Genomic DNA, 23,354 nt, shown 5'->3' on the forward strand with positions numbered 1-23,354 from the left:
CCGGTCATGGATCCGGGATTCGGGTCGTGACAAGTAGTTTTTTAATTATATTTAATAAATTTAATTTATAACAATACTCTTATATACCCTTAGAATTTACTATGAAAACAATGCAAAAAGAAAAAAAGAAAAAAGAAAAAGAGAGAAGAAAACTCTTGAGTGGGAATTTTGATGGTTTTATCTTTAAAAGCATTAAAATAACTATATTATTCTAAAAAAATTAAAAATACAAAAAATATCATTGAGAAGTAAGCATTAAATTATTTTATTTGAAAGTCAAATAGGTAATTTAGCTGTAATAAAATAAAATGATCAATTTAAATCTATATAATTTATAAAAAAATAATTGTTTTATGTTGAAAAAACCAGCATATTCTAGGTATCTTATTCAAATACCTTGTTGAAAGTTAAAATGATAAAAAATAATCTAACAATTATATTATTACATTAATAACTTTCGTTCAGCTTTTAGTTTTTTTTAATGAATAAATATATTTTTCTCAATCCCCAGATATCATTCCTCCCTCACCTGAAGAGTTGATTGATATGGACCTTGCGTGATATGTCGGCCGTCAACCCCACTGAATCGTCGGTGGCTATTACTGTTAACAAGGCGGCACAACACCCCCCATGTCCACAATCATTACCAGTTCTGGCAATGCTGCTCTTGATATTAAATTAAAAATTTGTTCAAATTTAAAAAATTAAATTAAATTAAATTAATATAGTCGTAAAATTGTTTTTCAGAAAAAGAAAAGTTGAGCACTTTTGAAGCTTGACACGTGCAGTGACCCCCCATCTTAAGTGACAACATCTAAGATCTCTGCCACTTGTGTTCTGTGCCATGTAATGAGGTCTCTCTTTGAAAAATAGTTTTGTAAAATTTATTTATTTTTATTTTTAAATTATTTTTATATATTATTATTAAAAAATAACTTTTTTATTTTAATATATTTAAATACTTTAAAAGACATTTATCAACTTTAACTTTACTCATCGATTGAGAAAATAAAAAAACAATAATCTTTTAATTGCACAATAAAATAATATTACTAGCAATCAATTAATAAAAATAATGAACATAGAGGCTGTATAATACTGTTCCAAACTTTAAACCAGTCAATTTTTTAAATATTATAATTAGTTCATTTAATTTTTTTATAATTTGATTTTTTCAATTATTTTTTAAAATTTTAAAATTTAATTAATTTTTTAATTTTTTTACTCACATATATACACAACTAATTAAATCTAAGAAGATGTTTTAGGATATTGTGTAAATTATGTTTATAAAATATTTAATTTTTTATTAAAAATAATTTATTTTTATATTTTAAATTATTTTAATGTTCTAATATAAAATATAATTTTTTTTAATTTTTTTTAATATATTTTAACATAAAAAATAATTATAACTATACTTTTAAAAACACCCTCAAAAAAATCAATTCATGATGACTATGAAAAAAAGAGTAAAGGCAATTAATACGAGGGGTCATTGCTTCCTTCAACGCTAAAAGAAATCAATTCATGGTGACGATGAAAAACAACTCACCCTTCGTTCAACGCTCTTCTTCTTTTTTAATGCTCTTTCTATTCCACACTTCTTCCATTTCCATTTCTATTTCTGCCATTTTCTCCTATTCTCAGAACAATAACACTATTGCTTTTTGAATTTGATCTATCTTGAAAGACATAAAATAAATTAAAAAAAAAGGTTTCTGTTTTTTTTGGGGGAAGCTGAGGATGCCACATGAATCCTCGTCCGAGCCAGACCCCGATGATTCTGATGCTGAATTCGTCGAGATTGACCCCTCTGGTCGTTATGGTCGGGTCTGTATCTGTGCTTCTTCTTTCCTCGTGTAATTTGAGATTTTGATTGAAGTTTCCATTTTTGGCTTTTGTTGATCAGAGTTGAATTAGCCCATGTTAGAAATAAATGATATTGTTGCAATGTCTCTTTCTCAGCTCAATGCTATGTATTTTATTAGTTACTCTGGCATTTTGATTAATGGATTCTTTTATTGTCTTTCTTGCAGTATAAAGAGGTTTTAGGCAGGGGTGCTTTCAAGAAAGTGTATCCTTTTCTTTTTTTACATCTTTGTCACTTTACAAAGGAAACAACTTTTGCATGAATAATGAAAGTGGCTGTTAGTATTGTTTCTCTGTGTGCGTGATATACATGCATGGTTTAATGGGTTTGAAATTATATATTGTTCTGGTCCTTGATTGAATTATGGGGGCTTAGATATAGAGCATTTGATGAATTGGAAGGAATAGAAGTAGCTTGGAATCAAGTTAAAGTGGCAGATCTATTGCGTAATTCGGTGGATTTGGAGCGTTTATTTTCTGAAGTTCATTTGCTGAAGACTTTGAAGCATAAAAACATTATCAAGTTTTACAATTCGTGGGTCGATACCAAAAATGAGAATATCAACTTCATCACTGAAATTTTCACTTCAGGCACATTGCGGAAGTAAGCCTCTGAATTCTACTATTAAAACATCTCTTGTTTTTGGATTTTGTTTGATTGTGCTCTTGGTTGAGTTGAGGTGCGTGTTTACTCGCTGTCTAGGTATCGGCAGAAGCATAAGCATGTTGATCTGAGAGCATTGAAGAAATGGTCTAAGCAGATTTTAGAGGGACTTTTATATCTTCATAGTCATGATCCACCAGTTATTCACAGAGACTTAAAATGTGACAACATCTTTGTTAATGGAAACCAAGGTGAGGTGAAAATTGGTGACTTGGGTTTGGCTGCCATTCTTCAGCAAGCTCGGTCCGCTCATAGTGTTATTGGTGAGGACTGCTTTCCGGTGATTTGCATGTTATTTTGTTTTATTTTACTTTTTACATGGAAGTTGTTCTGTACACAATGATAATGGTATTGTTACCGTGAAATTAGGTACACCGGAGTTTATGGCACCAGAGCTTTATGAGGAGGAATACAATGAGCTTGTTGACATTTATGCCTTTGGCATGTGCTTGCTGGAGTTGGTGACTGTTGAGTATCCATACGTCGAATGCTCCAATGCTGCTCAAATATATAAGAAAGTGACATCAGTAAGGGATTCATCATCCTTGCTCAAATTTAAATTTATTGAACAAATTACTTCTGTAATTTATATTCTTGCTACCTGTTTTATGTCATAGAGTCTAGACTATTTTTAACACAATTCAAAATATGCAGTTCTGCCTTTGTAGCTTAATATCTTGCTGCATCTTTAAACTTTCAAACGCTGTGGTCTTGATAGTTTAGTTTGTCAAATTGTATTGGAAGTTGATTTTCTTTGTCTATTTTTTCAAGAAAATTCTCACCATTACTAGGTGTTAATCTCGGTTCTCTTTCTCCATCCATTCCTGACCACATGATTCACTGGGTATCAGATTTCTTACGATCTTGATTTTATATGGAAGTTGTGAAGTGAAAACCCTGGATTAATCTTGTGGAGTTTCTGTTCTCAATAGACTTTATGATTCTCATGATAGTTTATGATATGAGCTTCAGTTCACTTATTGGTGAAAGAATGTGGCACCAATACAATGCTCAGTTCTTTAGTTATTACATGACATATTAGGGTAGATATCATTGAACCCCTCAGCTTCTGGACATGATATAGTTCCCCAATATACTTGAATATTGTGCTGGCATGCATATGTTGTATTCCTCCTTAATGTATGCTGACTTTACCTCAGATGTCACATTCCTCCTCCATGCAACATGTTTTCTTGCTATCATGGATCAGGCTGTATCTTCAGTAGGATAGAGTTTGAATCTGTACAGTAGAAGTTTGTAGGCTTTTCTGCAGAGCATACCTCTAATAATAGCCAACTAGTTTGCGTTTGGAAAATTTCCACTACATAGAGGTTTGATGAATGGAGAAAAGGGAGCCTATCCACTTTTAGTGTTCCCGTGCTTTTGTTGTCAGATTAGATCAGACACCGAAGCTTTTAGACCTTCATGCATTCATTAATGTCTCCTTTCCTTGACAAGTCTTTTCTGAATCAAAGCTTGTCCAGCTTTTAACACCCTGTTCCCCAATTCATGCACAGCCAGTGTGGCTCCCAGCACATTATCATTTTTTCATTGTGTTTTACATTATGGTTCTAAGATGCCATTGTGGTTTTTTTCTTCTTCTTTTTTTTGAAAGGGAATTAAACCGGCATCATTAGCAAAGGTGAAAGATCCTGCTGTTAAAGCATTTATAGAAAAATGTATTGCAAAGGTCTCTGACCGATTGCCAGCAAAGGAACTTTTGATGGATCCCTTTCTTCGATCAGATGAGGAAAATGTAAGTGGAGGTTACTCTTTACGACCCAAAGCCCATTCTTCAGGTAAACTTAAATATCTTCCAAATTCTATGGTATTCAAATGTTTTTTACGCTCTGTTTGGTACTTGACAAAGATTCATGGATAGAGAAAATGAGAGTAAGGGGAAATAGATTTTCTTTTCTTTTTGTCTATCTATGAAAAACAACAAGAAAAGTTCTTAAGTCCTTAAATCTGCGCCAGTTTGGTGGGAACACACAATTCACAACTAGTACAAAGGTTCCCAACGTGCTTGCCTCCTTTTTGTTTCATGTTATCAACCAAATTAGAGAAACATGATTCCTCACAAATTTTCCCTTTCCCCCTTATATTCTGTAAGCCTACCACATCATTAATTTTTCAGCTTGGACACCTTGCATAAATTTGCAGGTGGTAGTTCTGATCAGCTTGATGTTAATGAAAGTGCCAGGGATTCTGCTGTTGAACCAAGTAGAGATTTCTCTGTACAAGGTCAGAGGAAAGACATTAATACAATATTTCTGAAACTAAGGATAGCTGATTCCACAGGTTCTCTCTCTCTCTCCATTAAAGGTTTTGTCCATCAGCATCCACAAATAATTCTAATTAAAAGGTTGTTTCCATGCTTCAAGGTCATTTCCGCAATATCCACTTCCCTTTTGATGTTGAAGTAGATACAGCAATTGCAGTTGCTAGTGAAATGGTAGAAGAGTTGGATGTGACTGATCAAGACGTTTCAACAATTGCTGCTATGATTGATTCAGAAATTCGGTCCCATATCCCCGATTGGGATTCCAACAATGTTTCACCAGAAAATTTAGCTGCTGAGGTCTCAGAACTTTTTGTGGAAACTAAGGATGACAATTCACCTTTGTCAAATGAATCTAGTCTCTCTCCTGGTAGTCTTGTATTAGAAAAATTGTCTTCAGGCCGCAAGTATTGGCGTGACTCACCCAAGGATGTTGATGGAAACTCTCCAAGCAAGCTTGGATGTTCTAACTTGTCTTTTCACGGGTCTTCTTCAAGTAGTCCAAATGATGCTCAGTCACCTGGACAGTTGGAGGCTGGGAGCATGTCTGATGGTGATGATGGCAGTGGAAAAAATGGAAGTCATAGATCTGATAATTTGCCTTTTGCTAATAGAAACAGTACACCTGTCAAGATAATTGCTGAGAAACTCGAGAATCTTCTGGTAATGCAGCAACAAGAACTAGAGGAAGTAAAGAGGAAGCACAAAGTAGCCATATCAGACTTTCTGAATGAAGTTTCTCCAGAAATCTGCATGGAAGTTCTAAGTATATGTAAACTGAAAATACCTGGTTATGAAATGCGGTGATGGAATGTGCATTTAGTGCGTGACAGTCATGGGCTACCCTATAGAATTCAAGGTGTCTTGCATTGCAAATATTCAGCTTGACAATGGATTAGTAAGTTTGTAATTAGACGAACTCTGAAAGGCTTTCTACCAATCACGATGGATCAAGACATCTACGAGACTCAAGGATCTTCATTGCAGAAAGCCTGCTGCTTGACATGACTTGAAAGACATGATGATCAAGCCACAAGAGACGGAAGAGCAGAATCATAGCATGAAGATACAGGTGGTGATCAACTCAAAATGTGCCTGAAACAGACGCAGCACAATATTTATCATACATTAATCTTCTTAATTAAGCACTGGAGAGGAGGCACGGTTCAGTAAGTCTGTATTTTTGTAATATTAGCTCGCCTAAAAATTTTCACCACGCCCCCAACTTCACACACCCACAGTTTATCTCCATATTGTTTGCCCTTTCTTCAGTCTGATATGGGTCATCAAGATTTTGTTGAATGTATACTTGTACATATGTTTCATTTGATTGAATTACACGTGAAGCCTTGCTGGTTCAAAATTGTTGTTGGAGTGATTGCATTAACCTTATCAAACTCATCAAGCTTGGCAATGCTATGAAGGTTGTGAATTTTACCGAGACTGAATGCAGATTTCGCTATTTGTGCCTTGAGTTATGTGTTGGTTTTATTTATTTATTTATATATTTATATTATTATTCTTGCCACATGCTAGCATTATTGGGATGTGGAAATGCTTGTAGTTCGTTGCTAAAGCTGGCAGACTAGTGTAGAACGTTGGCTGCACTGTTCAGTTTCTGGAGCAACTGGCTAAGTAGCAAGGACAAAATAATAAAAAGTAGGAGATTGTTTCTCTCTGTTTTTGGTTTTTTTTCGTGGCATTTCATGTGTCCAAATACTTCTATTTAGCTGGTAGCGATTCCATGTAAGCCCTAAAGATAGTTAGCTGTGGATTGTAGCTCTCTTGCGACGCAAGGGAAGGGGAAAAAAATAATCTCTCGGGTTTAAATTATTTTAATATATTTCTAAATAAAAATACTTTAAGAAGTAATTATAATTATATTTTTACTTATGTTATTTTGATAAATTTTTTAATAAGAAAAACGTTAAAAAGTAATTATAAGTGTACTTCCAAACATGTTATAAAAAACAGACTGAGGCCGTCTTCAGCTTTGTTATGATTTTGAAACGTACCATCACATGCTTAGATCTGGATACTCGGAAGCCCCTTTTTTATTTATAGCATCTTGCTTTGCACCGAACAAATCCAGAACGAAAGCATTGATATCATTACTTCTCGTGTGGTGGATCACGAAACTTCCTGGATGCCCCCGTGCCTGATTTTTTCCTTTACAGCTAGTTTAGATTCAGAGGGAATCAATGGTGTTTGAGGCAGAACAATTGACAAATATGATGCACCTTTAGCAAATATTATTCCATGTATTAAGACTAGAAAAGGCTTGTTTCTAATTGATCAACATGTATTTTTTTTTTCTCCCCAACCTTTATTTTATTCTAGTTTAAATTCATCATGAATGATTCTAATTTCAATTTTTACTTCTATCCTATACTCCAAGGAACCGACAACCAAGAAATGATCAGATTATTGTTGTAGACATGTTGCATTGCGTTGTTTGCATGATAAACAATGTGAAAAACAAACCAGATGATTATGTGTTATGGATAGGATGTGATCCTATGTTGAATTCTCAATTCAGTTACACCAAATAGTATCATATATTTGACCACAGCCCAAGAAACCTGGCAGATAGTGTCATATATCTGACTACAGCCCAAGAAACCTGGTAAGACCTTACAAATTGTTTTTGTCAAAGTAATGTTCCTCTCATCTTTTTTTAAATCGAGCAGGACATAGCTTGTCTCACTCAAGATCACATGATTGTTGCAGCTTGCTAGACAAAAATTAAAAGGATTGTGGGATGAGCTGGGATCCTATAATGATATTGCTTGTTCTTATGAAGAAGACCATAAGATACATAGACTGATTCAATTTCTTATGGGACTCAATGAGTTCTACAATGCAATTAGAGAACAAATTCTGTTGATGAATCCGCTGCCTGATGCCACAAATGCCTATTCTTTCATAGCGCAAGAAGAAAAGCAGGGAGGTTTGGGCAGTGCATATGAAATGACAGAAACTGCAGCAACAACGATACAAAGGAACGAGCATGCAATATTAGGAGTTCAGCAAGGTTATTCTTCCCACTCCAACTCTTCTAATCGCAAAATATTACGTTGTTCTTGTTGTGATTAGGATCATCATGTGCGAGAGAAATGCTGGAGATTTAATGGATATCCACCGGGACACCCAAAAACATAAACCAAATCAAAGGGGAAATCATTTTAAAAACAACAGCACCATCCATCCTTTGGCTAATCAGTCTTCATCTACTAATATCAAAGAGGTTCCAATGATGCAAGAAATGCGATCCGGTCTTTCATATCTGTAATTTAAATAGATATAATATATATCATTAAGGGTAATGAAGCCTCAACATCTATCACTGATCATCAAGCTGATGTTGTTGGTGTCTCTACAGGTTCATCACAAACACAATTGCACACTCCTCAATTAATTATCGATAATTATGCCACTAATTATATTACTGCCTATCAGTTATGATATCGAGTGGAGAACAAACTCCTATTGCATCAATCAGAACTTTACCCTTGAATTCAGCTTTTCATTTTAAAGATGTGCTTGATGTGCCATCCTTTCAAGTGAATCTTATGTAGGCGAGTTGTGTTATAAGAGGCCTCGACTGTTTCATAACCTTTTTTTTTTTTTTTTTTTTCTATTGGTGTGTTTTGCAGGACTTGACAATGAAGAAAGCAATTGGTTTGGGTAAACATCAAGAGAGAGTTTATTACTTGGTTGTATTAGCTTTGGATAAAACAAAATATAAAACATTGCTAATCGTCCACCATGTTTTCAAAACATTTCCCTCATCGATCTTTGCCATCATCGAGTGGGGCATCTATATTTCTTTAGATTAAGTTTTATGGCTGAAAGTTCTTTAAAGTTTCCTTTCAAGACATATAATGTTTGTGATGTTTGTGCATTTGCGAAGCAAAAAGGATTCATTTTCTTTATCTTTTGTTCGACCCTTTGAGTTCACTATGAGACTTGGGGTCCATATTCCATTCCATCTCTTTCCAGTGCTAAATATTGTTTGATAATTGTGGATGATCACTCTAGATTTGAAAAGGTGGAACACATTAATTACTGACCTTTTTTTGTTCTTTCATCAAAACACAATTCAATGCTTTTATAACTAACTTTTGCACTGATAATGGCACAAAGTTTACTTCCATAAAACCTTTTTTTTTTTAACAAAATGAAACAATCTTTCATAATTCTTGTGTTTATACTCCTCATCAAATTGGGGTTGGAGAGTGCAAACATCTTCATATATTGAGTTTGCTCGAGCCCTTCGTTTTCAAGCAAATCTTTCTTTATATTTTTAGGCTGAGTGTGTCCTTACAACTGTCTATCTCACAACCACCTTTCCACACTTCTCTCATGGAAAACTCTTTTTGAGCAACTGTATGCATGGCCACCCGTTGTGTTTTTCTAGATTATCTAGTTGACCAAAAAGCTTACAAACTATATGAATTTGCACCATCAAATATTTGCTAACAGAGATGTTCTTCATGATAATATTTATCATTTTGAATCTACTCTTACCACTCCCATCCACCAATGTTGAAACAATACTCTCTCATTGTGTGGACACCTCTACCCCTTTGATTTTTTTTTCAATCAATCAATCCATTTTGTCTCTCGAGTCTTTGCTCGATATTCCTTCCTTTAATAGAAAAAAACACCTTCCTCTGTTTCTTCATCCTCACAGCCTCTTGTCCCTATTCTGCGTTGTTCTCAACGTTCTCCTGCCCCTTCTACAACTTTACGTGACTATGTTTGCAACCAAGTAGCGTCACCTAGTTATCTTGGTCATCTAGTCTACCAAAATTTACGAGATATCCTTTCAATAAATTTGTCTCTTACAATCGATACCCACCAGGATATCGCTTCTTTGTTGCTCCTGTTAGTCAGGACTCTGAGCCTACCGCATATGCTAAAACAGCCTTCCATTCTCATTGGAAAAACACCATATAATCTGAATTAATAGCTTTAGAAATCAACAATACATGGTCTCTTATTCCGTCTCAACTAGGCAAACAACCTATTAGTTGCGGTCGAGTTTATAAAATCAAACGACACTCTGATAGTCTTATAGAGCATATTATAAAGCTCCTTAGGTTGCTAAGAGTTATAATCAATTGAAAGGTATCGACTATCATGACACTTTTTCCCATTGTGCTGTTGGTCAAGTTGTTCACGATACTTTCCTTCACATTGATAGGCATCTATGTCTCTAAATCTTGGTCTTTCGCAAATGGAAAAGAATGTCGTGTTGTATGTTGCTCAACAAGTTTTTATATGGTTTAAAACAAGCTTCTTATCTATGATTTGCCAAGTTCTCTACATCTATTGAAGTTAATTGAAGTTGCTGGTTTGCTCAATCCAAAGCTGATTAGTCATTATTCACATATCAAAAAGGAAAACCTTCTATAGCTTTGTTGATTTATATTGACGATATTTTAATTACAAGTAATCACTTAAATATTATATCTACTTTTAAAAAATTTCTAGATTGATTTTAAAAAAAAAAAATTGAAAGATTTGTAGTATTTTTAGGGTATTAAAATGTCTCGATGAGAGAAATACATCTTTATCTCACAATAAAAATAAACTTTGGAAGGTACAACAAAACAAAAATACACTTTGGTTCTTAATAACATACAAGCCTTTTACAGCGAGTGTTTTCTTTTATTTCTTAACAACTTCTTGTAATGTTTTCAGCTATAAAATGAAAAAATGAGACCTTTTTTCTTCACAAGGAAATTTCAACAACAGTTTGCATGCAACACTCCATATACTTGGTTTCCCACATTAAATCTCAAATTTTGCAAACTAACCGTGTTCAAAACACCCTAAAATAGCTTCATATTCTCAACGAAACCTAACCCTCCAATAAATCATTGTTAAACTTCGCAATCAATCAAACCCACTTAAAACAAAAGAATCAACAAAATTAACCGAAAATACTTATTGCGAAATTGACATTCAAACAGGTAACATATACTAGAAACGAAACTTACCCGGATGATGAGAAGCGGGATCAATTCAAAGAAATTGATCAAGAAAGGGTGTTGAATTCTGGAGATAGATATTTTCTAGCATTCATCAATCTCTTTAGCCGCGATCTTTTCCTAGGAGCTGCCTTACTACTGGCTTTCAAACATATACTATCAATAACACGAAAAAACCGTATCCCTTAAGGCAACATCAATAGGTACTAGATGTTAAAATAAGGAGTAACTTGACTCTTTTCGGCTTCTAAAATCTCTTTGATCACAAGACATGAGCACGAGCCACACACAAGCATTCATAACTGCAAGACACCTAACGAACCCTCAGTTGTTTGACTCTTCATTGCCCCAATATAGGTATTCGGAGAAACTAACTTTGTTGGGTTTGGCATTGGGATAAACCTTCCACGGCCAATTCTGTATATCAGCCATTTGCAATTTTGCATTTTCGTTGGAGAAATTTGCAGCCCACTAGCTTTCTCAGGAGTGCTTCAGATTATGCCTGCGATTTCTTGCACAACTCTCGAGGCATCAACCATGTAATATCCATGATTCAAGGCAGACACATGCTAGGTCAAACAGGAAAAAGACACTCACTAATTACCCCTTTTGCAGGAAATGTAATGGCATAGGCTCTCTACAGCAAGTAATGTACTTAGCAAAAGGATTCTTGGTGAGTGCCATTTTCTGCAGGGAATTCTAGTTATGAACTGTTATGTTATTCTAGGTATGAACTATTAAGAACATAACCAAAAGCTTCAGCAGAAACGGTACTTTCAGTGCAAAGAACCATCGAATATAACATTGATTTTTCAGAGCAGATTTGTGATGCACAAAAACGGGTCCCATAGCAGCACCGATAAGAAATACGACCACATACAAAAGAAAACTAGAGTCACGACAGAGCAGGGATCCCTCATTTAGAATCTTCTCAGAGTTTCTCCAATTCTCTTCCGAGTCTACCAAAGTAGATAGCCTATTGCATTCTAGCAAGTACAAATGATAATCGAAGTGTATAAAGATTGCCCATTTCCTCGTTAATTCAATTAAAATCCATTGTTTCCCCATACTAACCAGACAGACCATCTCCTTCATCCTTAATCATATTTTAAGAGCAGAAAAATTAACTAATACAACATCATAACAACAAACTAAGCAAAGCCCACAGCAAGAATTTGAAGAAACACATTTAACAAAAAAAGAAATCAAGTCATCTCTACTTAACAAAAAGAGAGCAGATGCTCCGCATAGTCTGACAGTTGAGATCAACAACTAAAAGCAGTAGTATTGTGGAAAAGAAAAACAACATAGTTCGTCCAAAATCCATGAATGTTTCTTCATCTCCTCGTTCTCTCAAGCTTTACTTCTCAGAGGAATTGGGCCCTCTCTTCTTGCCAAATCCCACAACTGTAATAATTAAAATAAATTAATTATTTTTGGTTCGGCTACAAAACAAAGAGCATTCAAATATTTAAATAAATAAATGGCAAAGAGAGACTACCGGCTGTGACAAAACGGCGGTTGTATTGCATCCTCTTGTGGGCACGGCCACGGGGCTTCTTTTTCTTGTCCTGCTTTGCCACCTTGGGAGTTTGGCCTCTCACCTTACCAGCGCGAGCTAAAGAACCATGCACTTTGCCTGCAAATCATATCCAACGTTACGAAAAATAAGATTGAAAAAAAAAACCATAAGAAATCTGTCGAAGAGATGATTCTCAGGATGTAGGGCATTACCCATGACTTGCTGCTGCTGTTGTTTTTGTCCCTTCTAAGCGGCGAGAAGATGGTTTAGCCTCAAGAAGCAGCTAGGGTTTGTTTTAAAAGCCAAACTCTTAAATAGATGACGTTAATTAATGGGTTTGCTTCATACTGGGCTTTGTCTCCGACCCATATGTATTAGAGATTTGAAACTAATGTTATTAAATAGGTTTCGCTTATAGGTGTAATTTTATTTTATTTAAAAAAAAGTTAAAAAGATTTTATTAATTGAAAAATCAAATTTTTAACTTGTTTATATTTTTATTTTTTGCACGGATCAAGTCATACAGTATCAATTTTTATATAATTTTTTTAATAATGTCATGTTATTTTGTCTTTATATTTATATTTTTTATTCTTCAAAATTAATTTAATAACATATTTTATTAGAATTGTGGAAATTCCAATTCTTTCAATATAAAAAAAAAATTAGCTCTTATTTAGTTTTAAATTGAAACATACATGTAGATAATACTAATAGGTGGCCCGGGTTTTTTTTTTTTGCAACATGAAAAAACAATGTTAAAGTACGACTAATGTATTTTAAAGAAGAAAATAAAAATTAATGATGCAAGTTATATACCCTAATGAGTCCAATAAAATAGTTTCACTCAGTAAATGGACAAAAAAAATTTAAAAAAGATGGTAATGATAACCAGAAGAAAAGGGGTGCTTGTTAAAAAGAAACAAATTACAAAACTAAATTTCAAAATAAGATGAAATTAAGAAAAAAAAATTTAAAAATTACTCCAATAAATACTCGGGTTACCTAACTAAACCTGCTGTCTAGATAATGAGATTATAATAACTTGATCGAAATAAAACCAAATAAAATAACAAAGCTTATTTTTCAAAATGAACAACATTGAGTGATGAAATACAAAATATAGTGCAAAAAAAAAAAGATGACAACTAGTGTTAACTTTTCAAACTTATGAATCGAGTCATTAAACATAAAGCACCTCATCTTAAAAAATCATGAGTTTCAACCTCTAATAAATTAAATATTGAAGGATAATTTTTTTAAAAAAATCAATTATACAAGAAATACAATTAAAAAAACAAAATAATATGAAATAAAAATTAAATGAGAGGACTCACTAGAAATTTGAATTGAAAAGAAAAAATAAGTTCATAAAAGAATAAAAAAAAGGAATGAGGACCATATTAAAAAAGATCACAAATTTAAATTATGAATCTAAGGATGACATTAAAAGCAAATTGAAATTTGATAAAAGATTCAAGAAATAAAATAAAAAATAAAGATCAAAGTTGAAATATAGAAGAACTTATGTCCTTAACTCCAATACCCTTTACCATTATTCCCTATGAGTGGATAACTATAAAAAAAAAAATTCAATTGTACAAAAAGATTAAAAAAAATAGCAATTAAAAGAATGAATACCTAGTTTAAACTAAAAAGTAATTGAGAGGATTAGTTATAATTTTGAATTAAAGGGGGGAATAAAAAATAAAAATTAAATTCATAAAATATTCCAAAACACAAAAAAGAAATGAGGTTTGAATTTGAAAAAATAACATATTATAATTATGAATCCAAGGATCAAATTGAAAAAAAATAAAATTTGACAAAAAGGCCAAGAACAAAAACTATAAATAAAAAAATAAAGAACAAAGTTTAAATATTAGTAAATGAGAAGACAATTGTGAAAGTTTAAATGACTAACACGAATTTTAAAAAAAAATAGAGAAAAAAAAGGAAAAAAAAAAGAAGAAAAGGTCGTTGGCGACAAACCATCATATAAAACACCACACATGTTGGTCTAGGTGGAAGAGGTGTCATGATGCTTGCAATGCCATCATGGAAAGTCGATGTTTCATCATTTGATGACGTGTCATGCACCTAAAAGCGAGTGTATAGGGCACTCCTCATCAAAAGAAACTTGTTAATACCAAAATAACTTCTTTTTATGGCTAAAATCGTTGTCGATCAAGATTTTTTTCTTTATAATCAGAATAGATTTTTTCTATATCATCAGAATCCAATCACTTTATCTCTCCTCTCTCAAACTAGAGAAAAAAAAGGTTTGGGACTAAAACTTAGTTGCCTAAATTTTAAGAGACTAAAAGTTTATAATTTAAAAAGTTGAAAGACCAAAGTGAACATTTCATCCTAATTTTATAACAACCACCCTTTTTTTCCCTTTTCAATTTAGTTACTTTTCTTTGAATCTTGACCTTCCTCAATAAAAGTTCTTTAATTGGCTATTAATTTGGGCCTAGAATGACGTAATTGAAAAACAAAACAAAAAAACGCTATAACAATACATAATGATTTGTCTTTAGGTGAATAGTGGCATGAAGAACAATATTTTTCTTATGCTTTTTTAATTTTTTTTATAATATGTTTAGATCTTAACTATATTTTCCTTTAACAAATAATAACAACTAGTGGTATGAAATAAACTATATCAAGGTATTTGAATGATCAAAAGAGAATTTATCGCTTTATATGAATAAGGAAAATTGCTCCACGTACTCTTAAATAATATTAAAAAAATCAATGATTATAGTGCTAATAATAAATATGATTTGACAAAATAAATATACTATATGCTTAAATGTCTAATAGAACATTAAAGATAAAAGAATAAGAACTACACTAAGAAATTTGTCACTGAAAGGTTAAGTGAAACTACATATAATTTTTTTTTATATTTAGAGGATCATGACATAATACTAAATAATACACTTAATTTTAAAATATAAATCAATCAATTTTTTGAATTGATAAAGGTTTGTTTTTTTAATTTATATAATACTATTTTGATTAGAATTATGATTTATACATGGGTTAACATATTATGAACTTAATGGATCACACATATTAAGAATCATTAATAAAAAATTAAACTAGGATGATTAATTAAGTGAGACTTGATTGTAAATAAGTTAATGGATTACAATTCTAAATCTAGAAAAATCAAGTAAGGATTTAATTATATAAATTTTTAAAAATTATCCTGAATATTATATGTGATATTTTTTCAAGGGGAAAAGTGATAGTTTGTCATCAATAGAGATATTTTTTTTGTTAAAAAAAAATAGATTGTTATATCTCATGTTTTATTGTTTATCAAGAGATCAAAGAGAAACACTTGAAAACACAAAAAAAAAAAAAAAAGAAATATAACTCAAGATATAACAATCCTTCTCTTATAAAAGAGTTTAAGATATTTATAATCTAATGATTCGTATGGATTACTATTAGGATCAGATAATCCAACAGTTTGTGATTTGTAACAATTCAACCTTAAAGAATTGATCAAGCTCTTGAAAGAAGAGTTAATATTCATGTAATCTTCGCTCGAATCCTAAACTATTCTAAAATATCTAATAAGATTCCTAAGACTCCTAAAAAAATTTAAAATTACTATTTTTATTGGTTTTATATTTTTTCTAAACAAAACCCACCATATACTTTGTACATCTCTCCCATATCTGAGCACAGCAGACAGAATAATTTGAGCTAATTCAAGTGCTTATTTGGTTGGCCACATACGATAGGAAAGTTGCCTAATGGTGTAATATAATAGAGATATCAAGAAATCTTTATTTGGTAAGGGTGTTTAGTATACTAGTTGCCTTTCAAATTTTATGTCTGGTGTAACTAACTAGTGTAACACATGTTGTTTAACATGCATAAAGTTTTAGAAATATATTTGATACGATGATTTATTGTCTTAAGCTTTTTAGGCAAAAACATAAGATGTTTTAGGAAATTTTGCAGCCAACTTTTTAGGATAGTATTATAGATATAGAAAGTTGATTTTAAAAGTTAAATTAGCCCTAAAAGTACTCAAGCAATAAAATAACATTGGAATACTAATCTTGATATATAGTATCCTATAAATATAATTTGATGTTTTTAGCACAACTTTAAAAATTTATCAATAAATGTAAAGCATAGTAATGAACTTATATCAACACAATCTCAATGAAATGATTAGAATTAAATTAATGGTTTGATTCATCGACACTAGAAGTAATGATAGAAAACATATATAAGTGCATATCCTTAATTAGAAATAAGGTATAATGCTCGTGTACATTTCGTGCATACGCGGGGCGGGAATGAAAAGGTAGAGGTGATCATGGCTAAAGACCCAACAGAGGGAGGCTTTTAAGAGGTGGGCATACACTGCTTTTATCTAAAGAAATTCACCATGTGCTTTCGGTAATACTTAAAAGTGTTTTTTAATCAAAATTATGTTAGAATAATATTTTTTATTTTTAATATTAATACGTTAAAATTATGAAAAACACTTCAAAAATATAAATTTAATGCTTTGTAGATTAAAAAAAAACACTCTAAACAAATAAAAACAAACGCTCTGTTAATCTAGCTTTATATATTAACCTAATAATCTAATATCTATTATTCAAGGGCTCAATCAAGCCTTGTACCTACCTCGGTTTACGAATCTCTCTTACCTTACTCATGTAAGAATGTAAGAACCATTAAGGCAAGAGATCATTGATTTTATAAGTTGATACAGTACTGTATATCAACAGAAGAATATACATATAGATAGGAAATGATTCCGCATGGAATGCTTGATGACTGTAACACAGAGATTACTTTTCTTTTTCAGAGGCGCTCATGTTCTCCAACTGCTTGGTGCAGTATATTTTGTAATGGGGACAGATCCTTATATTCATCCCCAGCATGAATTCATGGTGTCCATGTACACATGGAAGGAGCGCAGGTTGATGTGCACGCATAAAATGTACAATAGGACTATTTCAAGAAAAGGTTCCGTACAGGAATTCATGGTGCTCTCAACAATTAGTGGATAAAGGACACATCGATCATACACATACAATCCAGACTATGACAGAAAGAGATAGGAACTCGCAGTGTTATCAAGCATGGTAATAACTTTACTATGATTTGGGACCATCCTACAGTTTAAAGTAAGGAGGAAATTTAGAATTTCAACGATGGGATTTCCCAGTAAATCAAGACAATAATTTTCTAATTGTACTAGAAAAAGGAATTTTACAATTTTGGGGTCCACAGGCTTTGGTGCTCCCCACAGACAGAAGATCCCCATCTCTATGAAATCTGTGCTAAGACAGCAGCTTTAGCTATTGTTATCATTAAGTTATAAAGGAATAACGAGAGAAATGATAACAACCAGCAAATCCTTAGCTTTTAACCTATAAGATCTATATATATAGGTGGAATCTCCCTAAGGGTCAGGAGGCACAACACCAACCCTTGGTCAACCTAGATAATCTTTTCATGATTAAAGAAAGAAAAAGGAAAAAAAGGAGTGTTTCTTACAGCTTGTCATGTTTAAATTAATGTCAGCAAGTGATGGTTAGTTTTTGCGTTCTATTTAATTTGAGCTTGAGGTGATTTGTGGAGGCATAGCTAAACTGTGGGTCAAGATTAAAGAAAGAAAGGGTCAGCCCCAGCTATAATGTTGTCATCAACTAGCAAGTATATAGCCCCTCAAAAGCTTTATATGGGGTCAGCTCTTGGGGAAACTTTCAGGAAATGAAAAACCCAGATAAGGGCTTAATTTGTCATCTCCTTTTACTACCTTAAAGTGAATATATGAGTCAAGTAATGCAGATCCCCACCTGCTAACAAAAGTGTAATGATGAATCGACACTATAATAATAATAAATGAAAAAAAGAGGAAAAAATGATAATATAGTCAAGCCTAAATTAATTTCTTAACCTCTGGAAACATGGAGCCATCATTCATGTCTTATTTTCTACGTTTTAATTATATGTTTCATTAAGTCACTGGCAAAGCTGTAATCTTGTATATATTCTTATCAGTGATTACAGAAGATATGTCCATTTGAGGTGTGAATAAGCACATAAGTTTATAAGAGAGAGGAAGGAGATAGAAGAAGGAATACAGAAGAGTATATTGATTAGAGTACAACATGGAATTTTTTTAATTCATTAAGCACTCTCACACACTTCTTACAGCCTAATAATAACAATTGTCTGCATCAGAGAGAGTTTATTACTTGGTTGTATTAGCTTTGGATAAAACAAAATATAAAACATTGCTAATCGTCCACCATGTTTTCAAAACATTTCCCTCATCGATCTTTGCCATCATCGAGTGGGGCATCTATATTTCTTTAGATTAAGTTTTATGGCTGAAAGTTCTTTAAAGTTTCCTTTCAAGACATATAATGTTTGTGATGTTTGTGCATTTGCAAAGCAAAAAAGATTCATTTTCTTTATCTTTTGTTCGACCTTTTGAGTTCACTATGAGACTTGGGGTCCTTATTCCATTCCATCTCTTTCCAGTGCTAAATATTGTTTGATAATTGTGGATGATTACTCTAGTTTTGAAAAGGTGGAACACATCAATTACTGACCCTTTTTTGTTCTTTCATCAAAACACAATTCAATGCTTTTATAACTAACTTTTGCACTGATAATGGCACAAAGTTTACTTCCATAAAACCTTTTTTTTTTTAACAAAATGAAACAATCTTTCATAATTCTTGTGTTTATACTCCTCATCAAATTGGGGTTGGAGAGTGCAAACATCTTCATATATTGAGTTTGCTCGAGCCCTTCGTTTTCAAGCAAATCTTTCTTTATATTTTTAGGCTGAGTGTGTCCTTACAACTGTCTATCTCACAACCACCTTTCCACACTTCTCTCATGGAAAACTCTTTTTGAGCAACTGTATGCATGGCCACCCGTTGTGTTTTTCTAGATTATCTAGTTGACCAAAAAGCTTACAAACTATATGAATTTGCACCATCAAATATTTGCTAACAGAGATGTTCTTCATGATAATATTTATCATTTTGAATCTACTCTTACCACTCCCATCCACCAATGTTGAAACAATACTCTCTCATTGTGTGGACACCTCTACCCCTTTGATTTTTTTTTCAATCAATCAATCCATTTTGTCTCTCGAGTCTTTGCTCGATATTCCTTCCTTTAATAGAAAAAAACACCTTCCTCTGTTTCTTCATCCTCACAGCCTCTTGTCCCTATTCTGCGTTGTTCTCAACGTTCTCCTGCCCCTTCTACAACTTTACGTGACTATGTTTGCAACCAAGTAGCGTCACCTAGTTATCTTGGTCATCTAGTCTACCAAAATTTACGAGATATCCTTTCAATAAATTTGTCTCTTACAATCGATACCCACCAGGATATCGCTTCTTTGTTGCTCCTGTTAGTCAGGACTCTGAGCCTACCGCATATGCTAAAACAGCCTTCCATTCTCATTGGAAAAACACCATATAATCTGAATTAATAGCTTTAGAAATCAACAATACATGGTCTCTTATTCCGTCTCAACTAGGCAAACAACCTATTAGTTGCGGTCGAGTTTATAAAATCAAACGACACTCTGATAGTCTTATAGAGCATATTATAAAGCTCCTTAGGTTGCTAAGAGTTATAATCAATTGAAAGGTATCGACTATCATGACACTTTTTCCCATTGTGCTGTTGGTCAAGTTGTTCACGATACTTTCCTTCACATTGATAGGCATCTATGTCTCTAAATCTTGGTCTTTCGCAAATGGAAAAGAATGTCGTGTTGTATGTTGCTCAACAAGTTTTTATATGGTTTAAAACAAGCTTCTTATCTATGATTTGCCAAGTTCTCTACATCTATTGAAGTTAATTGAAGTTGCTGGTTTGCTCAATCCAAAGCTGATTAGTCATTATTCACATATCAAAAAGGAAAACCTTCTATAGCTTTGTTGATTTATATTGACGATATTTTAATTACAAGTAATCACTTAAATATTATATCTACTTTTAAAAAATTTCTAGATTGATTTTAAAAAAAAAAAATTGAAAGATTTGTAGTATTTTTAGGGTATTAAAATGTCTCGATGAGAGAAATACATCTTTATCTCACAATAAAAATAAACTTTGGAAGGTACAACAAAACAAAAATACACTTTGGTTCTTAATAACATACAAGCCTTTTACAGCGAGTGTTTTCTTTTATTTCTTAACAACTTCTTGTAATGTTTTCAGCTATAAAATGAAAAAATGAGACCTTTTTTCTTCACAAGGAAATTTCAACAACAGTTTGCATGCAACACTCCATATACTTGGTTTCCCACATTAAATCTCAAATTTTGCAAACTAACCGTGTTCAAAACACCCTAAAATAGCTTCATATTCTCAACGAAACCTAACCCTCCAATAAATCATTGTTAAACTTCGCAATCAATCAAACCCACTTAAAACAAAAGAATCAACAAAATTAACCGAAAAACTTTTGCGAAATTGACATTCAAACAGGTAACATATACTAGAAAAGAAACTTACCCGGGTGATGAGAAGCGGGATCAATTCAAAGAAATTGATCAAGAAAGGGTATTGAATTCTGGGGATAGATATTTTCTAGCATTCATCAATCTCTTTAGCCGCGATCTTTTCCTAGGAGCTGCCTTACTACTGGCTTTCAAACATATACTATCAATAACACGAAAAAACCGTATCCCTTAAGGCAACATCAATAGGTACTAGATGTTAAAATAAGGAGTAACTTGACTCTTTTCGGCTTCTAAAATCTCTTTGATCACAAGACATGAGCACGAGCCACACACAAGCATTCATAACTGCAAGACACCTAACGAACCCTCAGTTGTTTGACTCTTCATTGCCCCAATATAGGTATTCGGAGAAACTAACTTTGTTGGGTTTGGCATTGGGATAAACCTTCCACGGCCAATTCTGTATATCAGCCATTTGCAATTTTGCATTTTCGTTGGAGAAATTTGCAGCCCACTAGCTTTCTCAGGAGTGCTTCAGATTATGCCTGCGATTTCTTGCACAACTCTCGAGGCATCAACCATGTAATATCCATGATTCAAGGCAGACACATGCTAGGTCAAACAGGAAAAAGACACTCACTAATTACCCCTTTTGCAGGAAATGTAATGGCATAGGCTCTCTACAGCAAGTAATGTACTTAGCAAAAGGATTCTTGGTGAGTGCCATTTTCTGCAGGGAATTCTAGTTATGAACTGTTATGTTATTCTAGGTATGAACTATTAAGAACATAACCAAAAGCTTCAGCAGAAACAGTACTTTCAGTACAAAGAACCATCGAATATAACATTGATTTTTCAGAGCAGATTTGTGATGCACAAAAACGGGTCCCATAGCAGCACCGATAAGAAATACGACCACATACAAAAGAAAACTAGAGTCACGACAGAGCAGGGATCCCTCATTTAGAATCTTCTCAGAGTTTCTCCAATTCTCTTCCGAGTCTACCAAAGTAGATAGCCTATTGCATTCTAGCAAGTACAAATGATAATCGAAGTGTATAAAGATTGCCCATTTCCTCGTTAATTCAATTAAAATCCATTGTTTCCCCATACTAACCAGACAGACCATCTCCTTCATCCTTAATCATATTTTAAGAGCAGAAAAATTAACTAATACAACATCATAACAACAAACTAAGCAAAGCCCACAGCAAGAATTTGAAGAAACACATTTAACAAAAAAAGAACTCAAATCATCTCTACTTAACAAAAAGAGAGCGGATGCTCCGCATAGTCTGACAGTTGAGATCAACAACTAAAAGCAGTAGTATTGTGGAAAAGAAAAACAACATAGTTCGTCCAAAATCCATGAATGTTTCTTCCTCTCCTCATTCTCTCAAGCTTTACTTCTCAGAGGAATTGGGCCCTCTCTTCTTGCCAAATCCCACAACTGTAATTATAATAAATTCATTATTTTTTGGTTCTGCTACCGGAACAAGAACCTGCAGTTAAATGAAAAAATGGGAAAGATAGATTACCTGCTGTGACGAAACGACGGTTGTATTGCATCCTCTTGTGGGCACGGCCACGGGGCTTCTTTTTCTTGTCCTGCTTTGCCACCTTGGGAGTTTGGCCTCTCACCTTACCAGCGCGAGCTAAAGAACCATGCACTTTGCCTGCAAATCATATCCAACGTTACGAAAAATAAGATTGAAAAAAAAAACCATAAGAAATCTGTCGAAGAGATGATTCTCAGGATGTAGGGCATTACCCATGACTTGCTGCTGCTGTTGTTTTTGTCCCTTCTAAGCGGCGAGAAGATGGTTTAGCCTCAAGAAGCAGCTAGGGTTTGTTTTAAAAGCCAAACTCTTAAATAGATGACGTTAATTAATGGGTTTGCTTCATACTGGGCTTTGTCTCCGACCCATATGTATTAGAGATTTGAAACTAATGTTATTAAATAGGTTTCGCTTATAGGTGTAATTTTATTTTATTTAAAAAAAAGTTAAAAAGATTTTATTAATTGAAAAATCAAATTTTTAACTTGTTTATATTTTTATTTTTTGCACGGATCAAGTCATACAGTATCAATTTTTATATAATTTTTTTAATAATGTCATGTTATTTTGTCTTTATATTTATATTTTTTATTCTTCAAAATTAATTTAATAACATATTTTATTAGAATTGTGGAAATTCCAATTCTTTCAATATAAAAAAAAAATTAGCTCTTATTTAGTTTTAAATTGAAACATACATGTAGATAATACTAATAGGTGGCCCAGGTTTTTTTTTTTGCAACATGAAAAAACAATGTTAAAGTACGACTAATGTATTTTAAAGAAGAAAATAAAAATTAATGATGCAAGTTATATACCCTAATGAGTCCAATAAAATAGTTTCACTCAGTAAATGGACAAAAAAAATTTAAAAAAGATGGTAATGATAACCAGAAGAAAAGGGGTGCTTGTTAAAAAGAAACAAATTACAAAACTAAATTTCAAAATAAGATGAAATAAAGAAA

The 23,354-nt window shown here is 32.8% G+C and overlaps 1 protein-coding gene and 3 long non-coding RNA genes across 4 annotated transcripts in view; 3 read left to right on the forward strand and 1 right to left on the reverse strand.

Annotated features, from left to right (window-relative positions):
• Positions 1-1,539: 1,539 nt before the first annotated feature.
• Positions 1,540-6,262, forward strand: LOC105140894 (probable serine/threonine-protein kinase WNK3). The gene is made up of 8 exons (XM_011047939.1): positions 1,540-1,833; positions 2,040-2,077; positions 2,249-2,476; positions 2,576-2,799; positions 2,906-3,063; positions 4,152-4,335; positions 4,700-4,837; positions 4,921-6,262. The coding sequence occupies exons 1-8, from the start codon at positions 1,747-1,749 to the stop codon at positions 5,622-5,624; spliced, it is 1,761 nt and encodes a 586-aa protein (XP_011046241.1). The 5' UTR covers positions 1,540-1,746; the 3' UTR covers positions 5,625-6,262.
• A 4,619-nt stretch (positions 6,263-10,881) lies between these two features.
• LOC105140893 (uncharacterized) lies at positions 10,882-12,140 on the forward strand. Its single transcript, XR_845267.1, has 2 exons — positions 10,882-11,528; positions 11,559-12,140. It is a non-coding gene; the product is annotated as an uncharacterized LOC105140893 (long non-coding RNA).
• A 6,320-nt stretch (positions 12,141-18,460) lies between these two features.
• The window catches only part of LOC105140896 (uncharacterized), a 10,057-nt gene continuing 5,163 nt past the window's right edge, over positions 18,461-23,354 (reverse strand). Inside the window, exon 2 of the long non-coding RNA XR_845269.1 lies at positions 18,461-18,549. This is a non-coding gene — a long non-coding RNA (uncharacterized LOC105140896). The remainder of the gene's footprint in view (positions 18,550-23,354) is intronic.
• On the forward strand, positions 20,964-22,273 carry LOC105140895 (uncharacterized). The gene is made up of 2 exons (XR_845268.1): positions 20,964-21,585; positions 21,616-22,273. It is a non-coding gene; the product is annotated as an uncharacterized LOC105140895 (long non-coding RNA).

Source organism: Populus euphratica, unplaced genomic scaffold (genome assembly GCF_000495115.2).
Source record: "Populus euphratica unplaced genomic scaffold, PopEup_1.0 scaffold145.1, whole genome shotgun sequence".
Classification (NCBI taxonomy): Eukaryota; Viridiplantae; Streptophyta; class Magnoliopsida; order Malpighiales; family Salicaceae; genus Populus; species Populus euphratica.